This window comes from Mauremys reevesii, linkage group 7 (assembly GCF_016161935.1).
Source record: "Mauremys reevesii isolate NIE-2019 linkage group 7, ASM1616193v1, whole genome shotgun sequence".
Lineage (NCBI taxonomy): Eukaryota > Metazoa > Chordata > Testudines > Geoemydidae > Mauremys > Mauremys reevesii.
The window spans coordinates 86,764,552-86,791,391 of NC_052629.1; the positions used below are offsets into that span (position 1 = coordinate 86,764,552).

Sequence of the window (26,840 nt, forward strand, 5' to 3'; positions counted from 1 at the left end):
GTTATATACTTGCATTTTTTAAATGATTTGCAGCCATGGCTGGGTGTGCTCCTTTATATATTTCCACAATCCCCTATAACAGCAAGGATATTGATGAAGAACCTTCAAGAAAAGGCACCAGTCATAATGGCCAAGGAGGCCAGGCTTCTTTAGCATAATCAAAATGCCACTGGGATGTCCCTATCAGCAAAGAAGGATCTGCTTCATCAGTATTACATCACAACTGGCATCTGTGTATTTAATCATGTGGCCTTTGAAAGGGACAAGCTGAGGAAGGGAAGATACTCTAACGCTGAGATTTCCACCACATTGGCCTGAAAGAAACCGTCTAGCATATAAAATAAAACAGGCTAGGTTTGCATGTTGTTGCGTACGACAGGCTGTACAACTAATTTTGGTTAGGAGTCACCGTACCCTAGTGTTCAGTCAGGGTAGTACATTCGAGACACTGAGCGTAAAGATACTGAAACTCCAGTGATTGGTCACAGGCCGCACAGTATACACAGGAACTGAGGAATATCTTGCATATAAAAAGTACATTTCCAGCTCAATAAATGCAAACCTTGAAGTTGTCCAGCATAGCCAAGATAAGAAATTACCCATCCTGGAAACTATACCTTATTTCTCAGCTGTTTGAGGTTCTCAACTCTTTACCATTTTAATTTAAATGGTCTTTGTTCATCTGCTGGCCTGTTTCCTCAGCTCTGGAATGATTCATGCCTCACCCAGAGTCTTTTCAAGCCTTTCCTTCAGAGCACAGTTTATTCTTCAAACATAAAACAGTTCAACATAAATTCCACATGAAAACCCAGTCTTTTTCCTGACCTGGGATAGTCTGCCAGGGCCCAAAGACCTTTCCCCTTGCATTTCTCCCCCTGCTCCAGAGCTGGCCTCAGGAGCCAACCTTCCTCCTGCAACTCTCCTTTCCACTCACTGTTTTTTTGTAATTACTTAATCAGTCTCAGCTTTGAGGTAGGCCCAGCCTCACTGATCAGCTAACTCCCATTAAAGGGCCAGCCCTCCTATGACATACTTCCTGATAACTGTCTCCTCCACAAGAAAAACATTGGAGCTATGGGCCTTTTCTCTAGAAGAGGAATGCTACACAACAAATCCATATTAAGAACGGGTCCTGCATTTCTTTCTAAAACAAATACCTGTTGTTCACAGGAAGTTGTTACCCTCTCTCTGCCCAAACGTCAATAATCCAAAAGTTAAAGATCAGCATAAAGGCAACATCTGAAGGGCACTGAAGACACTCCTCAGATGGAGAGGAGGAAGAGGAAAGGTCAGCTGCAATCTTTGGAGTGTTTTCACATCATGTGCAGAGCCAAGAGAATTCAATATCTGCCAACAGTACATGTCTGAAGTGTTACATCATTAAATTGTACAGGGCAACCCCCCTCCCCCATGCATAATGGCATTGGGGCACACTTCCACAGAGGTACACCAACATCACAGGCAGGATGGGTGGGTGCTCTAGAAGAGGAATCCAGCAGCTTGGCTGTAATGCTGTAAGATGAACAATTGTTAATCAGCTGAAAGTGCTCAGGCAGAGGAAGTCAAAGGAGGGCTGACCTGGAGCTCTGTTGCTATCTGTCCAACAGCTCTGCTCTGAAGATGATTGGTGGAAAAGCCTACGATGCAGCTGGCTTTCAATTTCATGCACCCGTCAGTCTCCTTAACATTTGCCAGCCCAAATAGTGCATTTACTGAAATAAACCAAATAAGCAAACAATAGAAAGCCGCTACTGAATAAGTAAGGGCTTTGTCTTTCTTACAGTATTTCTTTAAGGTTTCTTCAGGCAGCTAGAAAATGTCCCATGAAGATCAGTTGCCTGTCAAAGTGGATAGGCTGAATAGTTGCCATAAATGGATGTAGAGCTAAACTAGTCTCATTCTTATCCCGGAGGAATGAATCAGATTGTTTCTGGTGATCTGAACTGAACAAAGCTATAAAGTTTTGGATGATGCATTGAAAGGAACTGATTCTCAGTAAAGGCCAGATACTGCGCAAGGGTTTGGGACCAATGATATATCCCCCTGTCATCACCACACTCTTTTCTAACAGCATTCCTCATTTACTGAAAGTCTAGAATGTTTCTTTCCAAAGAGAAGAAATGGATTTTTGTTTCACTTCATTGTGATACCCTTCTAAGTTCTGCTACAGCCACTCAATGACTCTTGCATTTTCAGTTCATTTAACATAAGAGTGTAAATATTTTAATAAGAGTAAATCGTGTGTCTTAAAGGTTCCCCCAGAGACCATACGATCAGTCATGGCTCCTATCTAATGAGCTCATGTGCCAGAAAAAGCAAAATCAAACAATGCAGGGTCAGATCCAGCCCTGATTTTAAAATATATATTTACTGGGAAAATCTGCATCCACATTGCATATGAGGAAACTTACCTCCACATGCATTCTAGGCAATTATATGTCCATAACTGTGTATAACGATGAAGCCTTTTATTGAGATCAGTTTACCATTGCTGAGAAGGGTGTTTACCCTGGGAGATGTTTGGAAACGTAAAATGGCAAGGACGTTGAAAAGCTAGTGTATTGATCTGAGGTATGTCCACAGTTTAAGCTGGGGTTTGATTCTTCACTTGCGTAGACGTACTTGTGCTAACTCTGTGAGGTAGCAGGCTAAAATAGTAGGGTAGCTGGGGTAGCATGGGCTAGCCTTTCGTAGTGTGTGCTGATGAGGTTCAGGTGGGTTTGTACTTGGCATGGCTAGCCCATGGTGCCACTCATTGCTGCTCATGCTATCCTGGCTACACTACTGTTTTAGGGCACTAGCTGTATGAGAGCTAGCATGAGTGTGTCCATGCAAGCCGGGAATCTCACCCCTAGCTCCAACATTGACATAGTCATGGAATCAGTTCGTAGATAATTTAAGTTCTGGTGGATGGGCAGCCAAAGGTCAAGAATTTGGTTCTGTTAGGATAAGCACCCAATAGTTTGTGACACCCTTCCACTATATCTTGGCTTCCTCCATGGGGATTCCACACTACAACACCAAGAAGTCACTTTAGGAATAAAGGGGCTGCCATACTGGATCAACCAATGACCCATCTACTCCAGAGTTCTGTGTCCGACACTGGTCAGAACCAGTTGTTTCAGGGGATGGTGCAAGAAACCCCTGATCTATGGAATAACCTAGTCAGAGCATGGCCCCTGAGAGCGTATATTCCTTATTGTTGGTGGAGGGAGGAATCTCAGTGTGCATTTCCCCTGTCAGAAACAGAAGGGCCTAGCACATATGGTTGTTTCTGTATTAAACCCGCTGGTAGTAAACTGGCATTGCCTACACAGGTGGAGCTATAATCACACAGTGCACCGTGTGCTATGTTGTTTGGATTGGGCAGCAATTGCAGCGCAACAGAGAAGTGCCAGGCTCTACAACAGGAGTTGGTGAATGGACCTTGGGATGGATCCCCAAACCTCTGGGCTTTTCAATGTCCCAGTAGGTGGGAGATTGGGGGTAGATAAATGAACTTCCCTACAGCTCTAAAAATGTTTGAATTTTGTATGCTTCAAAGCATGGGTGAAAGTTAATTCAGAATAATCTAACTTAAATAGCCAATTCGCCCGTCACTAACTTTAAGAAATTACACAGATGAAGGGAGGGGTTTTTTTTTAGTGGTGTTGAGTTCTGCAGGAGTTGTGCAGTTGAGTAACTGGATGAATGTGGGGGTAGTCCTGTGTGGGGCTAGCAGTACAAGAAACTGGCAACAGCATGGTCCGTTGCAAAATACCTACTTATCTGCAGGACTGTGTAGCCTTTTATTTTATTTAAAGTGAATTTTGTAATGTGGTATTACACCCCGTGGATTTGGCTTTGGCTGCTACAGTTTCAAGTTTAACAGAATGAAAGTCACCTCTTCTACTTGCTTTAGATTCAGAGTCTCTAGGAACATACACAGACCAAGGGTAGTGACCACACATACATTCACAAGTACAAAGTGTAGTCTATTTTACAAGTTTTATTAAAGTTACAATTAAAGTTATGATTACCCAAGCATATAGACATTCTATAAAGACCTATGCACAAGTTGTAAATACAGTTATACTCACATCCTTAACAATAGTGTTAGGGTCTGATGAGTCTCTCATGGATTGAACATCAGTATAGGGATGGTTCCTGCCAGAGTTTCCCATACAGAGCTCAATTTTCCCGCTTTGGCCACCTTCTTTTTATAATGTGATTCTGTCTATACCTACATTCTGCGCATGTCCATAAAAGTGTCAACCCTCTTTTTGCCTTCTTGGTCTGATGTCCCCTAGAAACTTAAGGGACCCTGATTTCTATAGGTTGTGTAGGCTCTCTTTATTTTCATTAGCATTGATGCACAGCCTATATCATGTGGTTAAGGCACATGTTAGAAACAGATGTGCCTTTACAGCATTTTTATGATTTAAAATTAATCTTCTGGCTAATTTTTTGCAATATTACCCCTTGGTACCTCTTTTCCCATAATCTTAGGGCATCGGGTATTTGTCTGTCGCTAACTTAGGTCAGCATTTCTTAGCTCCAAGGCCTAAAATAGCTAAGCTAAAATCTTGCAGGTCTCACCCTACAGGCCTTGCATTTCAACCCTGCTTAGATACCTAATACATGATTATTCCTTCTCCATACTGATCATACTTATACTTCTATAATCAGGGCTGTCCCTAGGGAGGTGCGGGGCTTGTGGCGAATCCATCACTTCTAAGACCGACCTGTCACTTCCGGGACCAACCGCAACAACCAATTGCACTGGCCCGCAGGGCTCTCCAAAGCGCGGGGCCCAGAGCTGTCGCCCCAATTCGCTGTACCCAAGGGATGGCTCTGTCTGTAATCCTACAACTTAACTCTATTTAGCATACAATGATTACATATAACATAACATATTACTTAATCATAACCTCACAATAAATGAACAATAAACTAAAATAATTGGCTACAACTAGAGGATGCCCTAAATTAAACCTTCAGATCATTGGAGGATCTTTTAACTGGGGATGCCAGTTCTGCAAACTTTAATCTTGTGCTCAGGGTCTGTTTGATCTGATTTTAGAATTCAAAGCCTAGAGGTTTTCTGCCGGCTCCTGTTGTGTCCTGATGAGATAACTAGAAGTGGAGGATGCCAACCAGCAGGCCCATAATCAAATAAAACCTGCAATTTCAAAGTCTGCAGAGCCAGCGCTCTTGAGATCAGTGTGTCCACTCTTGGTTTACAACCCCTTAAACAGCCACACTATCAGTCCAAAATGAAATCTCTCTAACCCTAGTGATCCCAATGAGTATCATGACAAGAAAGGTGATTTTAGATTATATTTTTTTAATGAAGCTGTCCCGTAAACCCTTGTGCAGCCTATTTTTACAGGCTGACCAGTAGGATAGCATTTTGATGGGGGCAGCTATGGAATTATGCCAAAGCCCACTAATACTTGACCTGGGTAGTTCCAATAGAAATCTCGATACATTTCATGATGGGTGGTAATTTCTCCAGGTGCCCCGGGCCTTGGTCAGGAGAGGCAGTCAGAGTAAATGAAAGAGTCCTTCCTGTTAGTTCCAGAAATAACTTTGGTGTTCTGAGCTCCAGCAGCTGACTTTCAACTCTGGTTGGCACCACAAAAACATACTACCACGATGACTTCTATACCAAAAAAAGAGTCTGCTCCATTTAAGGGGAGATACTTTGCCACCAATCATGCCTAGGCAAATTAGCATTTAAATATGTGTAAAGTAATCTGAACTATAGTGTTGGCCTCTGAAGGCAGCAATGAATAAACAAAACCTTGAGTATTTAGGTCTTTCTCCCCCTCAGCTCCCCTTTCTCAGAATGAATATACTGTATTCATCAGCGTCTGCAAGTAACATTAGCAGAAGGTAGGAGAGTGACTGCCTAGCAACCCACAGAAATCCCAAAGAGAGGTGGAAAGGAAGTGATTTTCATGTAATTATTCACTTGTACAAAAGCTGTTGTCAGGTAGACACTAGAAACATAGCTGTTTTATTATTCTCCTAACCTACTTTTAATCTTTTGACAATCGCTCCCATTAAAGAGGGAGAAAAGAAAGAGCTTAATTCAGCCATTTTATGCCTGGCCATTTAAGTTCTGTTTTGCTCTCTAATGAAGGCTCTGCTTACAGAAGCTGTGTTGTTAAAAACCTCTGGGTAGTAAACTTAGGAAGTAAACTCAGTCCTGTATCCAAAACTCAGCACTTTTCCTGCCGTTTATCCACAATACACAGTTCATATTTTGTCTTGTTTTATTTTCCAATTTAATGAGTCCTCCTGGCAAGTTAAAAGGGTAACAAGACAATATATGTGTTTAAAAAGCCATGAATTGTTTTGATGGGGGGATTGAATGAGTTTATTTATGTTTGGAAACATGGTTGGTGGAAACACATTTGGATCTGATAATTTCATTACTCTGTTTGAAGTTGATGAGCCAAACTTCGCCCTGAGCTACTCCTTCACAATTCCATTGATTTGACTGCGATTGCATGGCTGCTACTAAGGGCCCAGTGTTAATTCCATCCCCAGCTTCTGGGTGAAGCTTAAAGTGTTACTTTCCACCTATAAAGTCATTTGGGTCCTTGCTAAACTCTCTTGCATGGTGCTGAAGTGCCCTGAGCTGATAGACCTGCAGAGGGGGGTTCGTGGTGGCAGGACAGTTTCCGTGAAGGGCCTTTGATTTACACCACATGCACCACACTTCCACCATAGGCCCAACAGAACCTTGATTTGATGACCTTGGAGCACATTGCAAGGCCTGGTTCCCAGGCTTGCCTTAAAGTGGTCCGTTCAATGGGGCATGAGTGGATCGAAGCAGAAGATTTTTGTTGTTGTAGTAGGCTGGGGGTTTACTTGTGCAGTGGTGTTTTATTATGAAGTATGTGTAAGTTCCTAGAATTTTGGATAGGAGCCTTTAATTAAAGTACCATTGTACTCTGAAAAGCGATATGAAAAATTGATATGAAAAATTGCATCATGAGCTCATTTTGTCTTCCAATGTCTTCCAAATAAAATCTACTTAGTTTACTGGTAGAAAGATTGGGGTAGGAGGGTCTCCCCATAGCTGCCACCCTGGAAACTCATCCTGGAATCTGAAAGTCGGCCTTTGATCTTTCTAGCTCATGTCTAACCAACAGTAAAGATTCTGCTATCGCAACAATTGTGTCAATGAGGCATTAACCTGAAAAGGATAAAGCTTGCTCCTCTGTAGCTGTGTTTTTTCTTCAGAAATACTCAACAAACTTATGTACTCAGGAAATAAGCAGCAATTACTCAGAATACGCATAGGGAGTGCCTCTGCTGAGAAATAAGGCCCTACTTTTAAATAGTTATTTTTGAGAGCAGAACAGTGCTTTCAGTTAAAATGAATTTTAATTCAATGTGGTTGCATAGGTACGGCTGAGGGCAGAATTTCAAATAATTTCAGTGGATTGCTTGGCTGTAACTGAAGGTAGAATGTCAGTTGATTTCACTGGAGATATCCCAGGTACAAAGAAGAAGAATGAAGAAGAAATAAAAACTGGTTTCGTTTTCATGTTCAGACTGGCAAATAGGATTTCAGTTGATAGCAGCACTGTATTTTCATGAGACCTATGCAAATAAAATCCCAAAGTACCTGAAACTCAGCTTGGATCAGGTCTGAAGATGGAAATGTGGCCAGGTTAATTTTTTAATTACTTCCACTTTTTCTCTGGTCATGAGCACCAGGACTCTGCTTTTGAAAGCATGAGACTGTTGGGTGAAATGTGAGCTAGTGCAGCAAGTGTCTGTATAAACATCCAACACACACCATGGTAATGGTGGAGTTTACAACCAGCAATTCCAATACACTTCAATCTGGCCCTAGAACACCCCTCCACTTCTGATCCTGCGTGTCCCTTGAGAAGAGACTGCTAATTATGCCATGTTTTGCCAATCTGTGGGGGGTAGCTTTGTAATTTGGACAAATATTCTCCATGAATGAGCCCATCAAAATTGCTTGAATTTGAATTAAATCTGCATTAGCATGCTTGACTGTGCACTAACGATTATTTTATATTTTATCAATCTGCCTTCCATCATGATGATGAAAATGTAGACAAAATCTCAGTCTATAAAGGTGGTGATAAAGGATATAAAGATAATAAGGGGAAATTTTTAAAAAGGCTCTGAGAAAGATCAGCATATCTGCTTGTTACCTTACATTGTGCATTACAGTCTTTTGTTGCTAGCGTGCTTGTTAATTTTCTTGAACCTGTTGGGCTAAACAAGAATACTGCCATTTATCTTCAGGCTTTCACTTCTTGTGTTCTAACTCTGAGACTTGGAAAAGCTGGTCTTATAAACAAACCAGCCAGGATGGCGTTTGTCTAGTGGAGGTCAACCCATGGTACTAGAGTGCAAAAAAGCCGACTGTTGGAAGCTAATTATATAATATGGCAGGGAAAAAAGAGCATGAAAGAAGAGTAGTAAGAAACAATTATGTTGGTGAATTACTCAGAGATCCAGCCACCACTGGGTGATATAGACATACCTGAACTAGCTTTAGCCTCGCTCACTTGGGTACCAGAGCAGTGAAGCCACAGCAGCGCGGGCTTCAACACAAGCTAACTGCCTGAGTAAGTACCTAGAGTTCCAGGTGCTCCACTGCTCAGTATCCATTCTAGCTAGATTAAAGCTAGCTCAGGTGTGTCCACACAAGCTGCAATCCCACCCAGTGATTGCAGAGCTGACGTACCCACAGTATGTGTATATTTATGCATGTATGAATATGTGTAAAATAAACCTTGAAACTTAGCCCAAAAACATCACAGTAATTTCTCCTTCTCTGTCAGACTCTTCGCTGAATTACAGGTGTTCAGACTGCCTGAGCACCAGGTGTTTTTCTGCAGAGTTACAACAGCAAGGTCACCTTGGTTTTCAGCTTCAGTTCCCATTTTGTCAAACATACTACCTGGTAAATGGCAGTGAAAGCAGCAGCAGGCTTTGGCTGCATCCCCAATGGATAGCGTAGAATATACCCAAACTGGCTTCAATTAAAGGATGGGAAGAGCGGTTTCCCAAAGATATAGGAAACCGCAGAAAGTTCATCATGTGTTTCCCAAACACATATTTCAGGACTTCTAAAGAAGAGACTAGTATCTATGCAAATCCACTGAGGACTCTATTCTGACTGAGGGCAGAAGGGTACTGGGGTTGTTTGCAGGCTCCCATGCCCACGGCCCGTCTCAGACTGACTCAGAATACTGGGTGGAGGTAGTGAGGCGGGGAGGGAAACGCGTCTAGGGCAGTATCTCAACATCGTTTTGAACAGGTGCAATATACACTTCCTACTACTTTGGTTCCACTCCTCTGATTGGAGAAGGAGGTCCCATCTCCCTCCTGCCCCCTTTGAGGTGACTGTGACACTCTTTTCAAAAGGCTTGTGGGCTCTTTGCTTCCACCTGGTGGGTATTAGCCACGTCCAAAACCTAAATTGCCATAAAGACGTGCAAGTTAGTTAATCTGAGGTTCCAGCTTCTACTGACAGCATTTTGGGCCTTGGCTTTCACTCGCCACGTTTTCTCTCTCCACTTCCATAATGCTGTCTCTGTGCTCTCTGGGCCCTTGTATTTGTTTTGGGATTTTTTTGGGAGCAGGATAGTTTGTTTTCTCCCCTAAAAGCACAGGGGCAGGACTATGTAATTCTCTTTCTCCTCCTCCTTCCTTTTCCATCATCCATGATTCTGTCTTTTTGTCTCAGGTACGTTATCCTCCTTCCCTGTACCAAATCCTTTTTCCTACCTATCAGACCTTTATCTGCCATTTAGATCACATTATTGCTGCCTCCTGTGCTCGCTATTTAACCGCACTACCTCTCCTTTGTTTATATCACATACAATACTTTTGAAACCGATGTGGTTTAGCAAGGTTACAATAGATCCTGACAACACCAGTGAATTAAACCACTGCCCCCATGCTTATTACTGCGAAGCACTCAGCTTTGAGAAGATGACTTAATAATTCTAGAGCTTGAAATCTCACACAGTTCTACAATCGAAAGGAATTTTTCACATCTTTCCAATCTCTCCCCATGTTGTATGAGTTAGCGAAGCATGAAAGCTAAGGTGTATGGAACTGAAACTGGCTGTGCTCCAGCAGAACTGTAACACTCCTTTTACAATACGTCATTTCATTCAGGTGCTCTTACTATTCCAGTAATCTGTGGCTGCTTTGTTCCTTCACCTTGAACTTTTCTTTCTCATACTCTGACAGTAAAGACTTTTTTTTATTATTCAGAATTTTTAGTCAAAGGAAAAGTGCTCTTTAAAATGTAAATAATACAAAGACTCATCAGAATAACGTATCATTTATATTAAAAAAACCTATAAAAAGATTACTCATTCTCTGATAAGAAGATGGATAATAAATGACTTTTAGCATTTGGAACATTATGTTGTATAGAGCCAGTTCTGTGTTTAACTAGAAATGGTTGTGAGTTCTTCCATATTCAAAGACTAAGTACCTTATTATGGAGTCATTGTTAATGGCTCCATAGTTACGGATGCTTTGAGCATTGCATTTTAAGTGAGTTTTCAGTCCCTTTGTTAAGGATGAAAAAAATGTGCTTCTTTCTCAAATATGTATTTTTGGGTACATATTTAGGCTCTGATCCTGCAAACATTCATGTTGTGCTTAATGTTAAGAAAGGGAGCAATACTAATGACTTCAATAGGACACATGCAAGACCAGGGCCGTACATTTTTATAGTTCCTTATAGCTCAGGCTGTCATCTTTATAATATGGGAAAGATCAAGTAAGACAAACAAAGCGACCTTGAAAATATAGAAATGTTGTTTTATGGTAAAATAGTTACAGTATTTTGACTGTGTTCTAATAATGTATGAAATAAAGACAATTCATGGATGTTAAAGTGCCGCTCCCATGTCAGCTCGTACTCTGCAAATTATCATGCTGCTCTAATGTAATTTGAAATGTAATGATGATTTTTCTTTGTATCAGGTGGAAGGTGCTAAACTTTCTAACTATACTTTGCAAAGTGAGAAAATCCAAAAGAAAAAAGGACCACTTTTGGAAATTCAATCCTCCTAATATTTTTTTCAGATCCTTCTCCTGCACAATGCAGAAACTCAAAACGTTCCAATCTCCATGTTGTGGCCCTGATTCTGTAAGTTACTTAAGCACATATGTAACTTTAAGCACATGAAATCAATGAGATTACTCAAGTATCTAAAGTTACAAACATGCTTAAATACCTTGCTGAGTCAGGGCCTAAGACATGCTCCTTACATCAGCTTTATATGGTAGACTAGTTAGAACATTCAAGAAGTAAAAAATAAACTACTTAGGCCCATTATTTGTCTTAACTGTTTCTACTGATATCACGGAAGTCAAACCATAGGTTGATAGTTAAAATCTTCCACAGAACATTTAGAACTTTAGAAGACAACACTTTGATGTCTAAAACTTTGAAGAAGTGAGAGACCGGAAAGTCTCTTCTCTTGTGGAGGTCAGAAGAGAGGGGACTGTTTTCTACTACTGCTCCCTTGCAGTTTTCTGAAATCATGGAGGAGAGAGGAAATTTTGCTCTGATGTGGGGAAAGGGCTCACAACTCTTCCAAATTCAAAAACAGTAAGAAAGAGGAGATTAAAACTTTTCAAGGCCCTCCCACGCTCCAACAGAGCTCAGCTATTTAATACCGTTTCATTTTAAATCCCCTGCTTTGTGTGCGTGTGTGTGCACGTGCGCATGCACGTACATGCGTGTGCGCATGTGTGTAGAAATAAGAAATTTCCACACAAAAAGTTGTGTTAACTTTTCGTTAAGGTCACTCCAGTGATTAATATAACCCTTATGTAAACTGTAACACAAACATTACAATAAAAAAAATCAAACAAACCCTAAGGATTAATAAGAAGGAAAGGCCTATGTAAGGTAATTAAATCAATAATTCATTACCCTTGAAGTCTGTACATTTGGTCAAAAACATGTAAACATTCTTCTTGCACATTTCATAAACAACCTTCACTCTGACCCACACACATGTATGTTAAGTTTTGTAAGTACACGACTAATTATATGTTACAGTATCACTGAGCATGCTCTCTCTGTGCTGTGAATGATGGTAAAGTGAAAGCAACAGCTTCAGCAAGTGCAGTTTTGTATGTACGCTGCCTTCCGAACTTGTAAACTCTCAGTATTTACACAATACATATATGCAAAACTCAACACAGCCATGACCAGCACCTCCATTATATGCCATGGAACTTCTACACTTGAAGGTATCTTCCACTCTGTAAAGTGTTACCCCTAATTCGACTCTCCACTACACAGACAACTTAACTCAAGTTAAGTGGTTCTTTAAGCTTGAGCTAGCTAGCCCATTGGAGGGTAGGGGGTGATGGGATATTGAAGCTCCAACGATGCTGATGTTCCAGCTAGCAACTTAGTGGAGAAGCAAGAGCTTGAGTTAGCACAACTCAGCAGCATCTAAGCCAATCACTCTGTGTATCTTCAGTGTTGTTTTGAAGTGTGGTCCCTTTCACTTGAGGCCAGTAATTTAACTGTACTAACATGAGCTAATTGTTGCAGTGAAGACAAGCCTTTGCATACAATTTCAGCTTATGACCCTACCTCTCCAGACTCCAGTGAAAAGGACCACACTTCAAAACAACACTGAATATACACAGAGTGATTTATTTAGCTGCTGCTGAGTTGTGGTAACTCGAGCACTTGCTTCTCCACTAAGGCCTGGTCTACACTAGGAGTTTGTCGAATTTAGCAGCGTTAATTCGAATTAACCCTGCACCCGTCCACACAACGAAGCTATTTAGTTCGACATAGAGGTCTCTTTAGTTCGATTTCTGTACTCCTCCCCGACGAGGGGAGTAGCGCTAAATTTGACATGACCATGTCGAATTAGGCTAGGTGTGGATGGAATTTGATGCTAATAGCTCCGGGAGCTATCCCACAGTGCACCACTCTGTTGACGCTCTGATGCTCGGATGCTCTGACCAGCCACACAGGAAAAGCCCCGGGAAAATTTGAATTCCTTTTCCTGTCTGGCCAGTTTGAATCTCATTTCCTGTTTGGACATCGTGGCGAGCTCAGCAGCACTGGCAGCGATGCAGAGCTCTCCAGCAGAGGAGTCCATGCAATCTCAGAATAGAAAGAGGGCCCCAGCATGGACTGACCGGGAAGTCTTGGATCTGATCGCTGTGTGGGGCGATGAGTCTGTGCTTTCGGAGCTGCGCTCCAAAAAATGGAATGCAAAGACCTACGAGAAGGTCTCCAAAGCCATGGCAGACAGAGGATACAGCAGGGATACAACGCAGTGCCGCATGAAAATCAAGGACCTGAGACAAGGCTACCAAAAAATCAAAGCGGCAAACGGATGCTCCGGATCCCAGCCCCAGACATGCCGCTTCTACGAGGCACTGCATGCCATTCTCGGTGGGTCTGCCACCACTGCCCCACCAGTGTGCGTGGACTCTGACGATGGGATAGTGTTGACGGCTGGTTCCTCGGTGATGTTCGCGGACGGGGAAGATGAGGAAGGAGATGAGGACAAGACAGTCAACAGCGCTTACAACGCTGATTTCCCCGACAGCCAGGATCTCTTCATCACCCTCACGGAGATCCCCTACCAACCCTCCCTGGCCGTTAACCCGGACCCTGAATCAGGGCAAGGATCAGTCGGTAAGTGCTTTAAACATGTAAACATTTATTTTTAATGGAACAGGAATCTGAACTATGTGAAAAGAAGGTCAATATATATAGGGATAGAACAGAAATCCTCTTGGGAGATCTCCACGAAGCTGTCCTGGAGGTAATCGAAAAGCCTACGCATGAGGTTCCTGGGGAGAGCTGCCTTATCGGGTGCTCCGTGGTAGGACACTTTTCCGTGCCAGGCTATCATCAGGTACTCTGGGAGCATTGCCTCCACGAGAATGGCAGCATAGGCCCCTGGTTTGTGCTGGCTTTCACGCAGCATGCGCTCTCTATCGCTGTCAGTGATCCTCCTCAGGGTGATCTCGCTCGGTGACTCCTGCATTGAATTAGGGTAGTTAGGTTAGTATTGGGAATGCTTCACTCTTCCTTTGCATAACAATAAGCCTCGGTTTAGAGCCACATGGTGGAGGCTGCAGAGGGGCAGCATACAGGGATCTTTCCCGGGGACAGCCGCGAGGGGGTGGAACAGGGGCAGAGTTCATGCTTTCCGGATTGCCTGCAGCAGGAGGGCACTGCTATACATTAAGTTTTAAGCAGCCAAAAGTCTACGGCTTACCATGCCTGCCTGCTCCACGGATTCTGCTGTCCTGCCCCGCTTGTCTGATCTCCAGTGCAAGTCCCCAGGCAATGAATGTGAAGGCCGAAAATTCGAACCTGTCCTGAGTGCGCATGAGATAGGTGCTGTGCATGGTCTTGTTCACAGAGACAGACTGGACTATGTTCATTGTTTGCAAAAATGTATCTTTGTAAGGAATTCACTCCCTTTTTCCCATCACACAGCTGCGACTGTCTCCCGACCTGCCCCAGCATCCCCCTCACAGAGGCTGGCACAGATTAGGCGGCGAAAGAAAAGGACACGGGACGAGATGTTCGCTGAACTTATGGGCTGCTCCCGAGCCGAGGCGGCCCAGCAGAGCCAGTGGAGGGAGAACCTCTCTCAGTACCAGCGCTCACACAGCGAACGGGAGGACAGGTGGAATCAAGAGGACCAGCAGGCGACTCAAACGCTGCTTGGACTAATGAGGGAGCAAACGGACACGCTCCGGTGCCTTGTGGATGTTCTGCAGGACCGCAGGCAGGAGGACAGAGCCCCCCTGCAGTGTATCTGCAACCGCCCTCCCCCGCCACAAAGTCCTATACCCCCCTCACCCAAAGTAACAAGAAGGAGGAGCTCCAGGGGCCGTGAAAACTGTCACTCCACCCCTGCAGAGTGCTCAATTATCCAAAAGCTCTCATTTCCTAAATTTTGAGAAGTCCTTCCCTTCCTGACTCACCCAAGCCCCAATCCCAGTTTCATCCCCTAACTGTCTAGTTCAGGGGTGGGCAAACTTTTTGGGCCGAGGGCCACATCTGGGTGGGGAAATTGTATGCAGGGCCGGGGCGGGGGTTGGGGTGCAAGAGGGAGTATGGGATGTGGGAGGGGGTGTGGTGTGCAGGAAGGGGCTCAGGGCAAGGGATTGGGGCAGAGGAGGGGTGCAGGGCATATGAGGGAGCTCGGAAGGGGGTTGGCGTGCAGGAGGGGTGCCAAGTGCGAGAGGGGGCTCAGGGCAGGGGGTAGGGGTGCAGGAGGGGTGGGAGGTGCAGGCAGAGGGCTTAGGACAGGGAGTTGGGGGGCAGGGTGCAGGAGGGGTTCGGGCTCCGGCCCGTGCCACTTACCTAAAGCGGCTCTGGGGTGGCAGCGGTGCGAACCGGGGCCAGGGCAGGCTCCCTGCACGCCTGCCCTGGCCCCACGCTGCGCCGTTCCAGAAAGCGCTGTGGCCCCTGGGGGAAGGGGGGTGGAGGGCTCCACATGTGTTGCCCTTGCCGCGCCTCCAGGTACCTCCTCCAGAGCTCCCATTGGCCATGGTTCCCCGTTCCCAACCAATAGGAGCTGCGGGAGGCAGTGCCTGGCGGCAAGGGCAACACATGGAGCCCTCTGCCCCCCCGCCCCTGGGGGGCTGCAGAGAAGTGGGGCCGGCCGCTTCTGAGACTGGTGTGGGGCCTGCAGCACCACGGGGGACAGCACCATGGGCCGGATCCAAAGCCCTGAGGGGCCGGATCCGGCCCGTGGGCCGTGGTTTGCCCACCCCTGGTCTAGCTGATTATTAAAAATACTTTGCTGTTAATTACTGTTTCTGTCATGTTCTTGTACAGAAGACTGTGTTTGAAGGGGGGGGGAAGGGGGTTGGTAATTGCATAGGACAGTCACCTTTACCAGGGTACAGACACGGGGGCAGGATCAGTAGCAGGTCACACACACAGTGCAGTCAGTAGGCACCCTGGTCGGTCTGGGAGGTGGTTTTCATGTTCTGTGTGGGTGGGGAGTACGTGACTTTGTGGCGGGGGAGGGCGATTACAGATCTTATGCAGCGGTCCTTGTCCTGGACCACAGAGCCACGCAGCAGGGGAATCTGTAACCGTCCTCCCCCACCACAAGGTCACATAGCCCCCGCACACAGAGTCCCAAAAAGGAGGAATGGCAGGCTCCATTGAAACAACCAGTCCGGCACTGCAGACCGCTCTAGGAGCAGGAGCCTGTCATTCCTTAAGTTTAGAAGCGGTCTTTACATCACTACACACCCTACCCAGTACAGTCTGCGTCCCAGTTTCAACCCTTTAACGCGAAGTCATTAATAGAGAAAACGTTGTTAATTAACAATGTTCCATATATTTTATTTTTAAACGTGTGTTGGAAGGGGGGAAACGGGGTGAACGGGGTATGTAACTGCAGAGGACAGTCAACAGTAACTGGGTAAAGAAACAGGGGCAGGTTCAGCTTCTCTGTAAAGAAACAGAACAGTCACAGGTCACGCTGCTCGCTGAGGAACCTAGCTTTCAAAGCCTCCTGGATGCACAGCGCTTCCCACTGGGCTCCTCAAATCGCACGGCTGTCTGGCTGAGCGTAATCAGCAGCCAGGCGATTTGCCTCAACCTCCCATCCCGCCATAAAGGTCTCCCCCTTGCTCTCACAGAGATTGTGGAGCACATAGCAAGCTGCAATAACAATGGGGATATTGGTTTCGCTGAGATCCGAGCGAGTCAGTAAGCTCCCTCCATCTCCCCTTGAGACGCCCGAAAGCACACTCCACCACCATTCTGCACTTGCTCAGCCGGTAGTTGAAGAGCTCCTTGTCACTGTCCAGGGCGCCTGTATAGGGCTTCATCAGCCAGGGCATTAGTGGGTAGGCTGGGTCCCCGAGGCTCACTATAGGCATCTGCACATCCCCAACAGTTATTTTGTGTTCTGGGAAGAAACTACCTTCCTGCAGGCGTCTAAACAGACCATAGTTCCTGAAAACACGCGCGTCATGAACCTTGCCCGGCCACCCAACGTTGATGTTGGTAAAGCGTCCCCTATGGTCCACCAGTGCTTGCAGCACCATTGAAAAGTAGCCCTTTTTGTTAATATACTGGCTGGCCTGGTGGTCCGGTCCCAGGATAGGGATGTGAGTTCCATCTATAGCCCCACTGCAGTTTGGGAATCCCATCACGGCGAAGCCATCTATGACGACCTGGATGTTTCCCAGGGTCACTACCTTTGAGAGCAGTAGCTCAACGATTGCGTGGGCTACTTGCATCACAGCAACCCCCACGGTAGATTTGCCCACGCCAAAGTGGTTCGCTACTGACCGGTAGCTATCTGGCGTTGCAAATTTCCAGAGGGCTGTGGCCACTCGCTTCTGCACAGTCAGGGCTGCTCGCATCCGGGTGTCTTTGCGCTTCAGGGCAGGGGACAGCAACTCACACAGTTCAAGGAAAGTTCCCTTACGCATCCTAAAGTTTCGCAGCCACTGTGATTCATCCCAAACCTGCAGCACTATGCGGTCCCACCAGTCCGTGCTTGTTTCCCGGGCCCAGAATCGCCGTTCCAGAGCATGAACATGACCCATTGTCACCATGATGTCCACAGCGCGGGGTCCCGTGCTTTGTGAGAGGTCTGTGCCACTCTCACACTTCATGTCCTCACCACGCTGCCGGAGCCTCCTCGCCCGATTTCTCAGCATCTGACTGTGGAAGAGGTGGACGATAAGGTGCGAGGAGTTGAAAATGGCCATCAGTGCAGCGATGATCGCAGTGGGCTCCATGCTCGCAGTGCTGTGGCGTCCGCGCTGTCACTGACCAGAAAAGTGTGCGAACAGATTTCCCGCCGGTGCTTTCAGGGAGGGAGGGCGGGAGTGACGGTTGAATGACGACAGTTACCCAAAACCACCCTCGACACATTTCTTTCCCCCAGCAGGCACTGGGGGCTCGCCCCAGAATTCGAATGGGCAGCGAGGACTGCGGGAACTGTGGGATAGCTGCCCACAGTGCAGCGCTTCCAATGTCGACGCTTGCCCCGTTAGTGTGGACTCACAAAGTCGAATTACTGTCCTTAGTGTGGATACACACGTTCGACTTTGTAAGGTCGATTCCACAAATTCGAGTTAAGTTAAATCGAACTACTCTGGTAGTGTAGACATCCCCTAAGTTGCTAGCTGGAGCATCAGCATCATTGGAGCTTCAATATCCTCTCGTCTCGTACCCTCCAATGGGCTAGCTAGCTCAAGCTTAAAGAACCACTTAACCTGAGCTAAAGATTTGTCTGTGTAGTGGAGAGTCGAATTAGGGGTAACACTCGAGTTATAACTAGAGTTAACTCTGCCAAAATTTAAAGAGTAAATAGGATGACCTGGGTAATTATAGGCCTGTCAGGCTGACATTGATCCTGGGTGAGATAATGGAGTGGCTGATGGGGGACTTGATTAAGAAAGAATTAAAGGAGGTTAATATAATTGACTATCAGAGTGGGTTTGTAGAAAATAGATGCTGTCAAATTAAACTGAATATCTTTTTTTGATGAGATTACAAGTTTGGTTGATAAAAGGTAATAGTGTCAGTGAAATATACGTAGACTTCTGGGAGATATTTGACTAGGTACTGCACGCTTTGATTAGAAAAATAGAATGATATAAAATTAACATGGCACACGTTAAGTGGATTAAAAGCTGGCTAACTGATAGGTCTCAAAACATAATTGTAAACAGGGAATCATCAAAAGGGAGTGTTTCTAGGGGAGTCCCGCAAGGATTGATTCTTGGCCCTATGCTATTTAACATTTATATTAAGGACTTGGAAGAAAATCATCACTGATAAAGATTGCAGATGAAATACCAGGCTGCCAAAAACTGGGGAGAGTGATAAGCTGGGTGCAAGCAGACAATATGCATTTTAATATGGCTAGATGTAAATGTATACATCTATAAACAAAGAATGTGTAGGCCATACTAGCACAGTGTAGGTCTCTATTCTGGGAAGCAGTAAAAGATTTGGGGGTTGCGGTGGATAATCAGCTGAGCATGACTTTCCTGTGCAGTGCTGTGGCCAAAGAGGGTAATGCAATCTTTGGATGCATAAACAGGAGAGTGTCTTGAGTAAGAGTAAAGAGGTTATTTGACATCTTTATTTGGCACAGGTGCAACTGTTGCTGGAGTACTGTGTCTAGTTCTGGTGTCCACAATCACAGAGCATGCCTCATAGTGACCGACCTAAGGAGCTCAATCTATTTAGTTTAACAAAGAGAAAGTTAAGAGGTGACTTGATTACAGTCTGTAAGTACCTACATGTAGAATGAGTATTTAATATTGGGCTCTTCAGTCTAGCAGAGAAAGGTAGAACATGATCAATGACTAGAAGTTGAAGCTAGACAAATTCAGACTGAAAATATTTTTTAACAGTGAGCGTAATTAACTATTGGAATAATTTATGAAGGGTCATAGTGGATTTTCCATCACTGATAATTTTAAAATCAAAAGTGGATGTTTTTCTAAAAGATCTGTTCTAGAAATTAGTTTTGGGGAGTTCTGTGGCCTATGTTATTCAAGAGACTAGACTAGATTACCACAGTGATCCCCTTCTGGCCTTAGAATCTATGAATCTGTTATGTGCTGTGAAGACACAACCCCAAGAGTTCTGGAGAAGACTGAGAAGAGGCTCAAAGGCCACCAAGAATGGCAGAGCCATGGAAGAAGCCAAGAGAGCTGTTGGAATGTTGTGAAGAGCTAGTATTACACAAGGGAGCAACCAGTGGGCTGGTGAGGTATCAGAGATGAGGAGAAGGAGATTTGAGTCAGTTGATAAAGTGAATGGGAAAATCTGAGGAATATTTTTATCTTAGAGTATTGAGAAACATTTCAGAAATTACCAAGAAGCTTCTGAGAGATTTGGGGAAGTTTCAGTGAAGTTCAGAAAAGCAATTTGGGAATAAAGGGACAATCCAGATGTGCTTGGGTGATATTGAAGACACTAACAGGACTACCGGAATGGATTAGGCTACAGCTAACGAAAGCCATGGGCCTTTATTAGCCATGTTTCATGCTTGCCATCAGATTGTTAATATTTTCTTACAGTTATCACACCGTGATCTCTGAGATGCTGCAGTATTTGCTATTCTCAATGAAGGGAAAAATACTGGGTTACAATTACATGGTAACTGTAGGTAAATGTTGACTTTGTAATGACTGCTACTATTCGTGGCATGTGATACAGCTGTTGAATGGTTAATGGTATAAAGTGCAGGATGTTGGAATTTGTTCATGCATTGAATAGTTTTTTAGGGTCTTCATTATTTATTTACATTATTATACATTGTTTTCACATTACTGTAGGTGCTACAATACATTCTTCGAAGTACTGATATTACCAGTACACCTCTACCTCGATATAACGCTCTCCTTGGGAGCCAAAAAATCTTACCGCGTTATAGGTGAAACCGTGTTATATTGAACTTGCTTTGATCCACCGGAGTGCACAGCCCCACCCCTCCGGAGCACTGCTTTACCGCGTTATATCCAAATTCGTGTTATATTGGGTGGCGTTATATCGAGGAAGTGGTGTATTTAGAATAAAGCATGTTTCCTGAGGGTTAAGAATGCAGTGAGGGTATCTGTTATCCAGCTGATAAAACCAATTGAGCAGATTTTTTAATAACAGACTTGTATCCAATTACATGCTAATTGTTAAGAAATCTTCATCAGTTCCTTCTAGACAAGGCCTTGTGTGTTCTATGATTTTGTTACTGCCGAATCTCACACCGAATCCATCCCTTGCATCACTTGTATGTAAAATAATAAAGGTTTTTAACTTTACAGTTACAGAGATAACCTTAAAATGTGACCCAAGTGTGAACTGATGTGGTGTTGCCTTCCTGAGTCTGCTCTGGGAGTGCCCATTCATTTCAAAGGCTGTTGGCTCTAAAACCTAGTTATGGCAATTTTCAGTGCTGACATTGTTAAATCTTTCACTGTTGGTCTGAGCCTTAGCCCACAACTCCAGCCTACCTATCTCATATTCCTAGGTGTCAGAAGCCCTGGGTTCATTACTAAGCCTCCCATTTCCCCATCGGCTAGGTCTACAATGCAGTTATGCATTTTCAGTGCCCTATGCTGCAGCACATTGAACATAGCAGACTTATGCACAGCATAAATTAAATTAAATTTAATCTCAAATTGTATAAGTGAAGGGAAACTGCATTGATTATGTTATTCAATTTAATATTTAAGTAAATAAAAAGCTCATTTAAAAAAAAATTACCTGGAGCCACTATAGAATTTGCAATTTTACACTGGAGATCTGCAACAGCCAAGGGGCTTTACCGTAGAATTCAGGTCAATCTTTCCGCAGAGTTCACAAAGCCCATTTAAAGTGTTCCCCAATATTTTGATGTTGACTCAATGTTAGCTGTCACTGTCTATATTGTGCCATTTTAGAAACAGGGCTGAAGCTGCTATAAAGGAAATCCACCACCATTTTAGGGCTAGGCCTTGACTTGTGGCATGTCGTCTCTCAGAGCTGTGTATTCTAACCAAGCCTGGAGCCCTAACTTTATCTCAAGAGGGATGTTCTCCCTATTCCACTTCCCAAGCAGCTCTGTGGTCCTGACATCATATTACATGCATATTTGTCCTTCTTCCACATCAGGGCTGGCCTTCCTCAGGAACAGTCAGGCTGCTGTGGTGTTGATGCGAGCCCTCAGGAAGGGTTAATATGCATTGAGTGTTGTGTAATGCTGGGCCTGCATTTGGCCCTTTACTGAGCAATATTGTGCAACAACTAAAACAGGGGGAAATGGTAATGGTCAGATTCTACATCTACTGATCCAGCTTCCTGGGTTTTGTTTAGACTTAAGAAAATCGTTCTCTTTCAGTTGACCTATGTTACTTTCAGCTTTCTGGAAGCTTCCGATCTCATTAAACAGCCTGTCTGTCAAAAGGCTTTCCCTGTGCAGTTTTTTCCCTACCAAGTGGTGAAACGTTGAAATGTAATCAGCTGTATCTTATTCAGCATGACAGCAATGAAACCATTTAAACCACTGATGCAAATCAAATGTGACCCTAATGCCGTTCCTAAACAAACACTTCCAACTTCCAGCAACTCCAGAAACCAAAGCCTCCCGCAGTCACATGTTAAATAAATATGTCCCTTGTATGTTTATGTATTTCTTTGCCTTTGATTACTATGCAGAGGCAGTGCTAGCCCATTGGGAGCCCTAAGCAGGAATATTTTTGTCATCCTCCTTCACACAATACATACTAATAATTAATAGGGGGCCCCTGTGAGCTACTCGGGGCCCTAAGGAATTGCTTAGTCTGCTTATACCTAGCGCTGGCTCTGTTATTGTGATTGGCTTGGTCCATACATGAAATCTTTGAGTGTAATTTGAATCCCTTCTTGCCTCGAACTTACAGCCCCCAAAACATAACAGTCAACATTATATTATCTTGGCTTTAACTCTGCAAAACACTTCAATTGTTGTGATTAAAAGTTCTCACGGAAGTCATATAAAACACTTACTCCCAAGTGTGCAGCGTACTTCATTGGGTTGGACACAGGAGCCCAGATCTGCTGGTGTGGCTCCCTTGTGTAGCTCTGCTGGCAAATTCTAGACCAGGGGTCGGCAACCTTTCAGAAGTGGTGTGCCGAGTCTTCATTTATTCACTGTAATTTAAGGCATCACGTGCCAGTAATACATTGTAACATTTTTAGAAGGTCTCTTTCTATAAGTCTGCAATATATAACTAAACTATTGTTGTATGTAAAATAAATAAGGTTTTTAAAATGTTTACAAAGCTTCATTTAAAATTAAATTAAAATGCAGAGGGCCCCAGACCGGTGGCCAGGACCCAGGCAATGTGAGTGCCACTGAAAATCAGCTTGTGTGCCGCCTTTGGCACCTGTGCCATAGGTTGTCTACCCCTGTTCTAGACTTATAGCTGGCCACAGGAGGATCCCCTGCTGACAGAGAACCAGAATAACAGGGCCCGCAGTGCTCCACCACAACTGTGACAAATGACCAGGACTCCCCTAACTGCCACTGATCTCTGGCTGCCATTTCAGCCTCTGGGGGCCATTTGAAGACTGCATCATTTATGACAGCCCGCCCAGCATGTATGTACAGTCCAGAATAGGGAAAATGTATAGGCCACCTTTAACTCCCCTCAAGAATTGTGCTGTGCTAAGGAACTGGCCCAGGGTAGGTAGGCTTTCATTTGTAGGTCACCAGAGCAAATCCAGATCATATTGGTAGTGATTAAACAATACTGCCCCACAAGGGCTACAGTTTTAACCCTGTATATGTAACGTCTTCTCTCACCATCCAGTGATGGTAATGTTGTTTGCTGATTTCCAAGTCCTAACAATTATTCCTTTGGCAAGCTTGCTTACCTTGAATATGAACAATTCCTGCATCTAATTACTATCTGGAATACTCAGAGTATCCCCAAGGGGAAAAGGTTGTGCTCAGCAAGATCTGACCATAAATATAAGTTGAATTGGCTGCTTACTTTGTCCTTACAGAGAAACATGAAGGGAAAACCCCTCCATCCACAATCCACATTTCTGACTAGTCTGATTATTGCATGTGTTGAGCCTGAGCATTCTGTCCCATGGAATGGGTAGCTGTCACTGGGGAGTTAGGGGATAGTGATGTAAAGAAAAAGATGAATGAAGGATTGAAAGTTACATAAACAACAAGTAAAAATCATTTCAAGAATCAGTTAAGGCTAAATATTCTCACCTGTCTACATCATTTACAAAAGCCAAGCACTCAGAAGCAAGGAAATGGATAGTTCAGAACATGATAAATCTTACACTGCCCACATAATAAAGAAATTACTCTTATCAGATATTAAGTAATGTATATATCTACAACCAAAGAAGTTCATATACAACCAAAGCTTGTATGTATGAATACATAATTTTTATGATTTTTGTTTAAAAAAAAGATTTTGGGTTGTGTTTATATTTTGAGATTATTGGTGAAAGAATAGTCATCACTTTGGAGCAGAGTTAAGATTGTTGTCTTGTGATTAAATGGCAATGACTTGCTTGAGTAACATTATTCTTGAGAGGCCAAGTGGCAAATGAGTTATCTCTAATCAGTGCCACACTTTTAATAGAAATGATTTTTAAAATCTAATAATGATAGTTAATTATTATTATTATTTATTTCTTATATAGCACTTTTCATTCATCCATCAATCTCAAGCAAATCTCATTATCCCCAAATGGTGAAACTGAGGCATAGAATTGCCTAAGTCACATGATTTGCCAAGGTTACATAGCAAGCAGGTGACAGATTCAGGAATAAACCCAGCTCTCCGAACTCTTGCCCTATCCAATGGATCATGCACAGCCTCCTGTGTTTCGAAAGTGCTCCAATTTCTCAGTTGCCAGGCTAGCCATTTAAAACTCCTTAGATTGTGAGCCCTTTGGGGCAGGGACTGTCTGTCTGTTTGTTCTCTGATTATACAGCGCCTAGAAAAGTGGGGTCCTAATCCATAACTGGGGTTTCCAGGTGCAGCTTCAATACAAATTACACATAATAATTATTTGCCTGCTTTTTCCTCTGAATCATTGTTCAATGTGCATGAATCTGTGAATGATATTGTGCATTTTGGGTATGTATTTTATTAATCTTGAATGATTTTTTTAAAAAAGTTCCTAGCTATCCCATAGGGAGGAGGCCAGGGGACAGACCCTCAGTTGATATAAGTTGTCAAACCTCCGTTGACTTCAATGAAGCAAGGAGGATTTGCACTTGCTGAGGATCTGCCACTAGGGTGACCAGATGTCCCAATTTTATAGGAACAGTCCTGATATTCGGGGCTTTTTCTTATATAGGCGCCTGTTACCCCCCACCGCCTGTCCCAATTTTTCACACTTTCTATCTGGTCATTCTATCTGCCACACAAAGCCAAAGTATCCTCTTACTTACAAAGTTGAACACTTGTGAAGTCCATTTGACTTCAGTTGAGTTATTCCTGATTTGCACCAGTGAGTATCAAAAGGAGAATCAAGTCCATGTTTTTTCTAATTTAAATAAAGTTTGCCAGATATTTACAGTTACCTTGTGTAGTTACCTGTGAGAAAATAAACACACTGAAAGCACAAACAACGATGGTTCCTTCTTTCCCTTTGATAACGCCTTTGGTTTCTGCCTGCAGGTCTGGGTGGATGCTGGCACGCAGATATTTTTCTCTTATGCCATCTGCTTGGGATGCTTGACAGCCCTGGGGAGTTACAACAACTACAATAACAACTGCTACAGGTAACACATTTGTTTTTAACGTAGGCCTCAATCCTGCAAACACCTATGCACTTAGCTTCATTTGTATGTGTAGCCCAACTAGCGTCAGTGGCAATGTTCTCATGAATACAGTTAAGCACATGCACGAATGTTTGTTGAATCAAGGCCTTATTTCATTAAGAATAGTTGGGAGAGGGGGCAGGTGTCTGTTTTTCAAGTCATGTGCATGGAGGTCTGAATTGTGTAACTCTTATGGACACCAGTGAGCATCTCACCGCCTCAGTCATCCCTTAAAGGTATTGGAACACGTACCCTTATCGGTCTAATTCTATTTTAAAGCATTGTGAAAGTCATACTGAAATATTTTAGACATATAGCCGCTTTAAAAAAAATCCTGTTAAAATAAGTTAGCTTGGCTTACTCTTTGGATGCTGTTCTCCTTGAAGTTGTACTTGATATTAGGTAAAGCACAATAAAAGGGCCTAATATATCACTGGTATCCTTTATTGAAATCAGTGGGAGTTTTGCTAATAACTTCAATGGGGCTTAAGCACATGCTTAAGTGATTTCCTGAATCAGTGCCAAGACAGCATGTCAGCACATGGTTAACTTAAAGCATGTACTTAAGTTCCATTTAAAGCTATTCTTTTAGGTTACACCATACGCTAGCAGAACACATTAAAATGAATGACTCTCTCATTAGTACACAATACTTTGTTACTTCTTTGTTACTACTACTCAGAGAAAAAGGGCAGGCACCTAAGCTTCTCTCTATGGGGCTGATCCTACACCCATGGCCAGCTCCAGGCACCAGCGATAGAAGCAGATGCCTGGGGCGGCCAATAGAAAGAGGTGGCACTTCGGCGGCAGCTCAAGCGCCTCGTTTTAATCTTCGGCGGAAATTGGACAGTAAGTCCTTCACCCCGTCTCTTCCTCTTTGGCGGCAGCTCAATTGTTTTTTGGTTTTTTTTCCCCTTCGCCGCTTGGTGCGGCAAAAAAGCTGGAGCCGGCCCTGCCTAAACCCCAGTGAAATCAATGGAATTTTGCACAGGCTCAAGTCCCATGTGGATCAGGGCTTTAATATTATTGCATGATACACACAAACTGGTGCAACTAATAAGAAAAATGACTGACCTAAAAAAGAAGCCCCCAAGTGAACCTATATTCAGGAATATGTGTGAATTAGTCTGTAAACTGAGAAAATGGACAACAGATTACAAATACTTGAAAGTTATTGTGAAGTTCTTCAAATTAATTATGCAATTGACACTGTTTAACCAGCTCTAGCCTCTCTCTCTCACACACACACCCACCACCAGGGGTGTGTGCAGGAATAAACATTTGACCACTTTTGGAGGGACACATTCTGTGCACACACCTACAAACACACACACCCCTGCACCAGGGCTAGAGGAGCTCAATCTCCCTGCTGCGGTCCCAAGCTGGAGGAGCTCTGTGGTCCTACTGATTTTTGGGGGGGGGAAAGGGGCTGCCCCTGCTTGCCCTCCCTTGTGCATGCCCCTGCACACCACCTATCACATCTTCAGTGGGCCACAGGGGTGCTGGAACTAGGGGTGC

At 43.9% G+C, this 26,840-nt stretch overlaps 1 protein-coding gene across 4 annotated transcripts in view; it reads left to right on the forward strand.

Moving 5' to 3' along the window:
- Positions 1–26,840, forward strand: part of SLC6A11 (solute carrier family 6 member 11) — a 220,377-nt gene that overhangs the window by 153,183 nt on the left and 40,354 nt on the right. For all 4 annotated transcript variants that reach the window (XM_039481696.1, XM_039481698.1, XM_039481697.1 and 1 more), the window contains exon 8: positions 25,180–25,283. In XM_039481696.1, the coding sequence (XP_039337630.1) occupies positions 25,180–25,283 (104 nt within the window). The remainder of the gene's footprint in view (positions 1–25,179; positions 25,284–26,840) is intronic.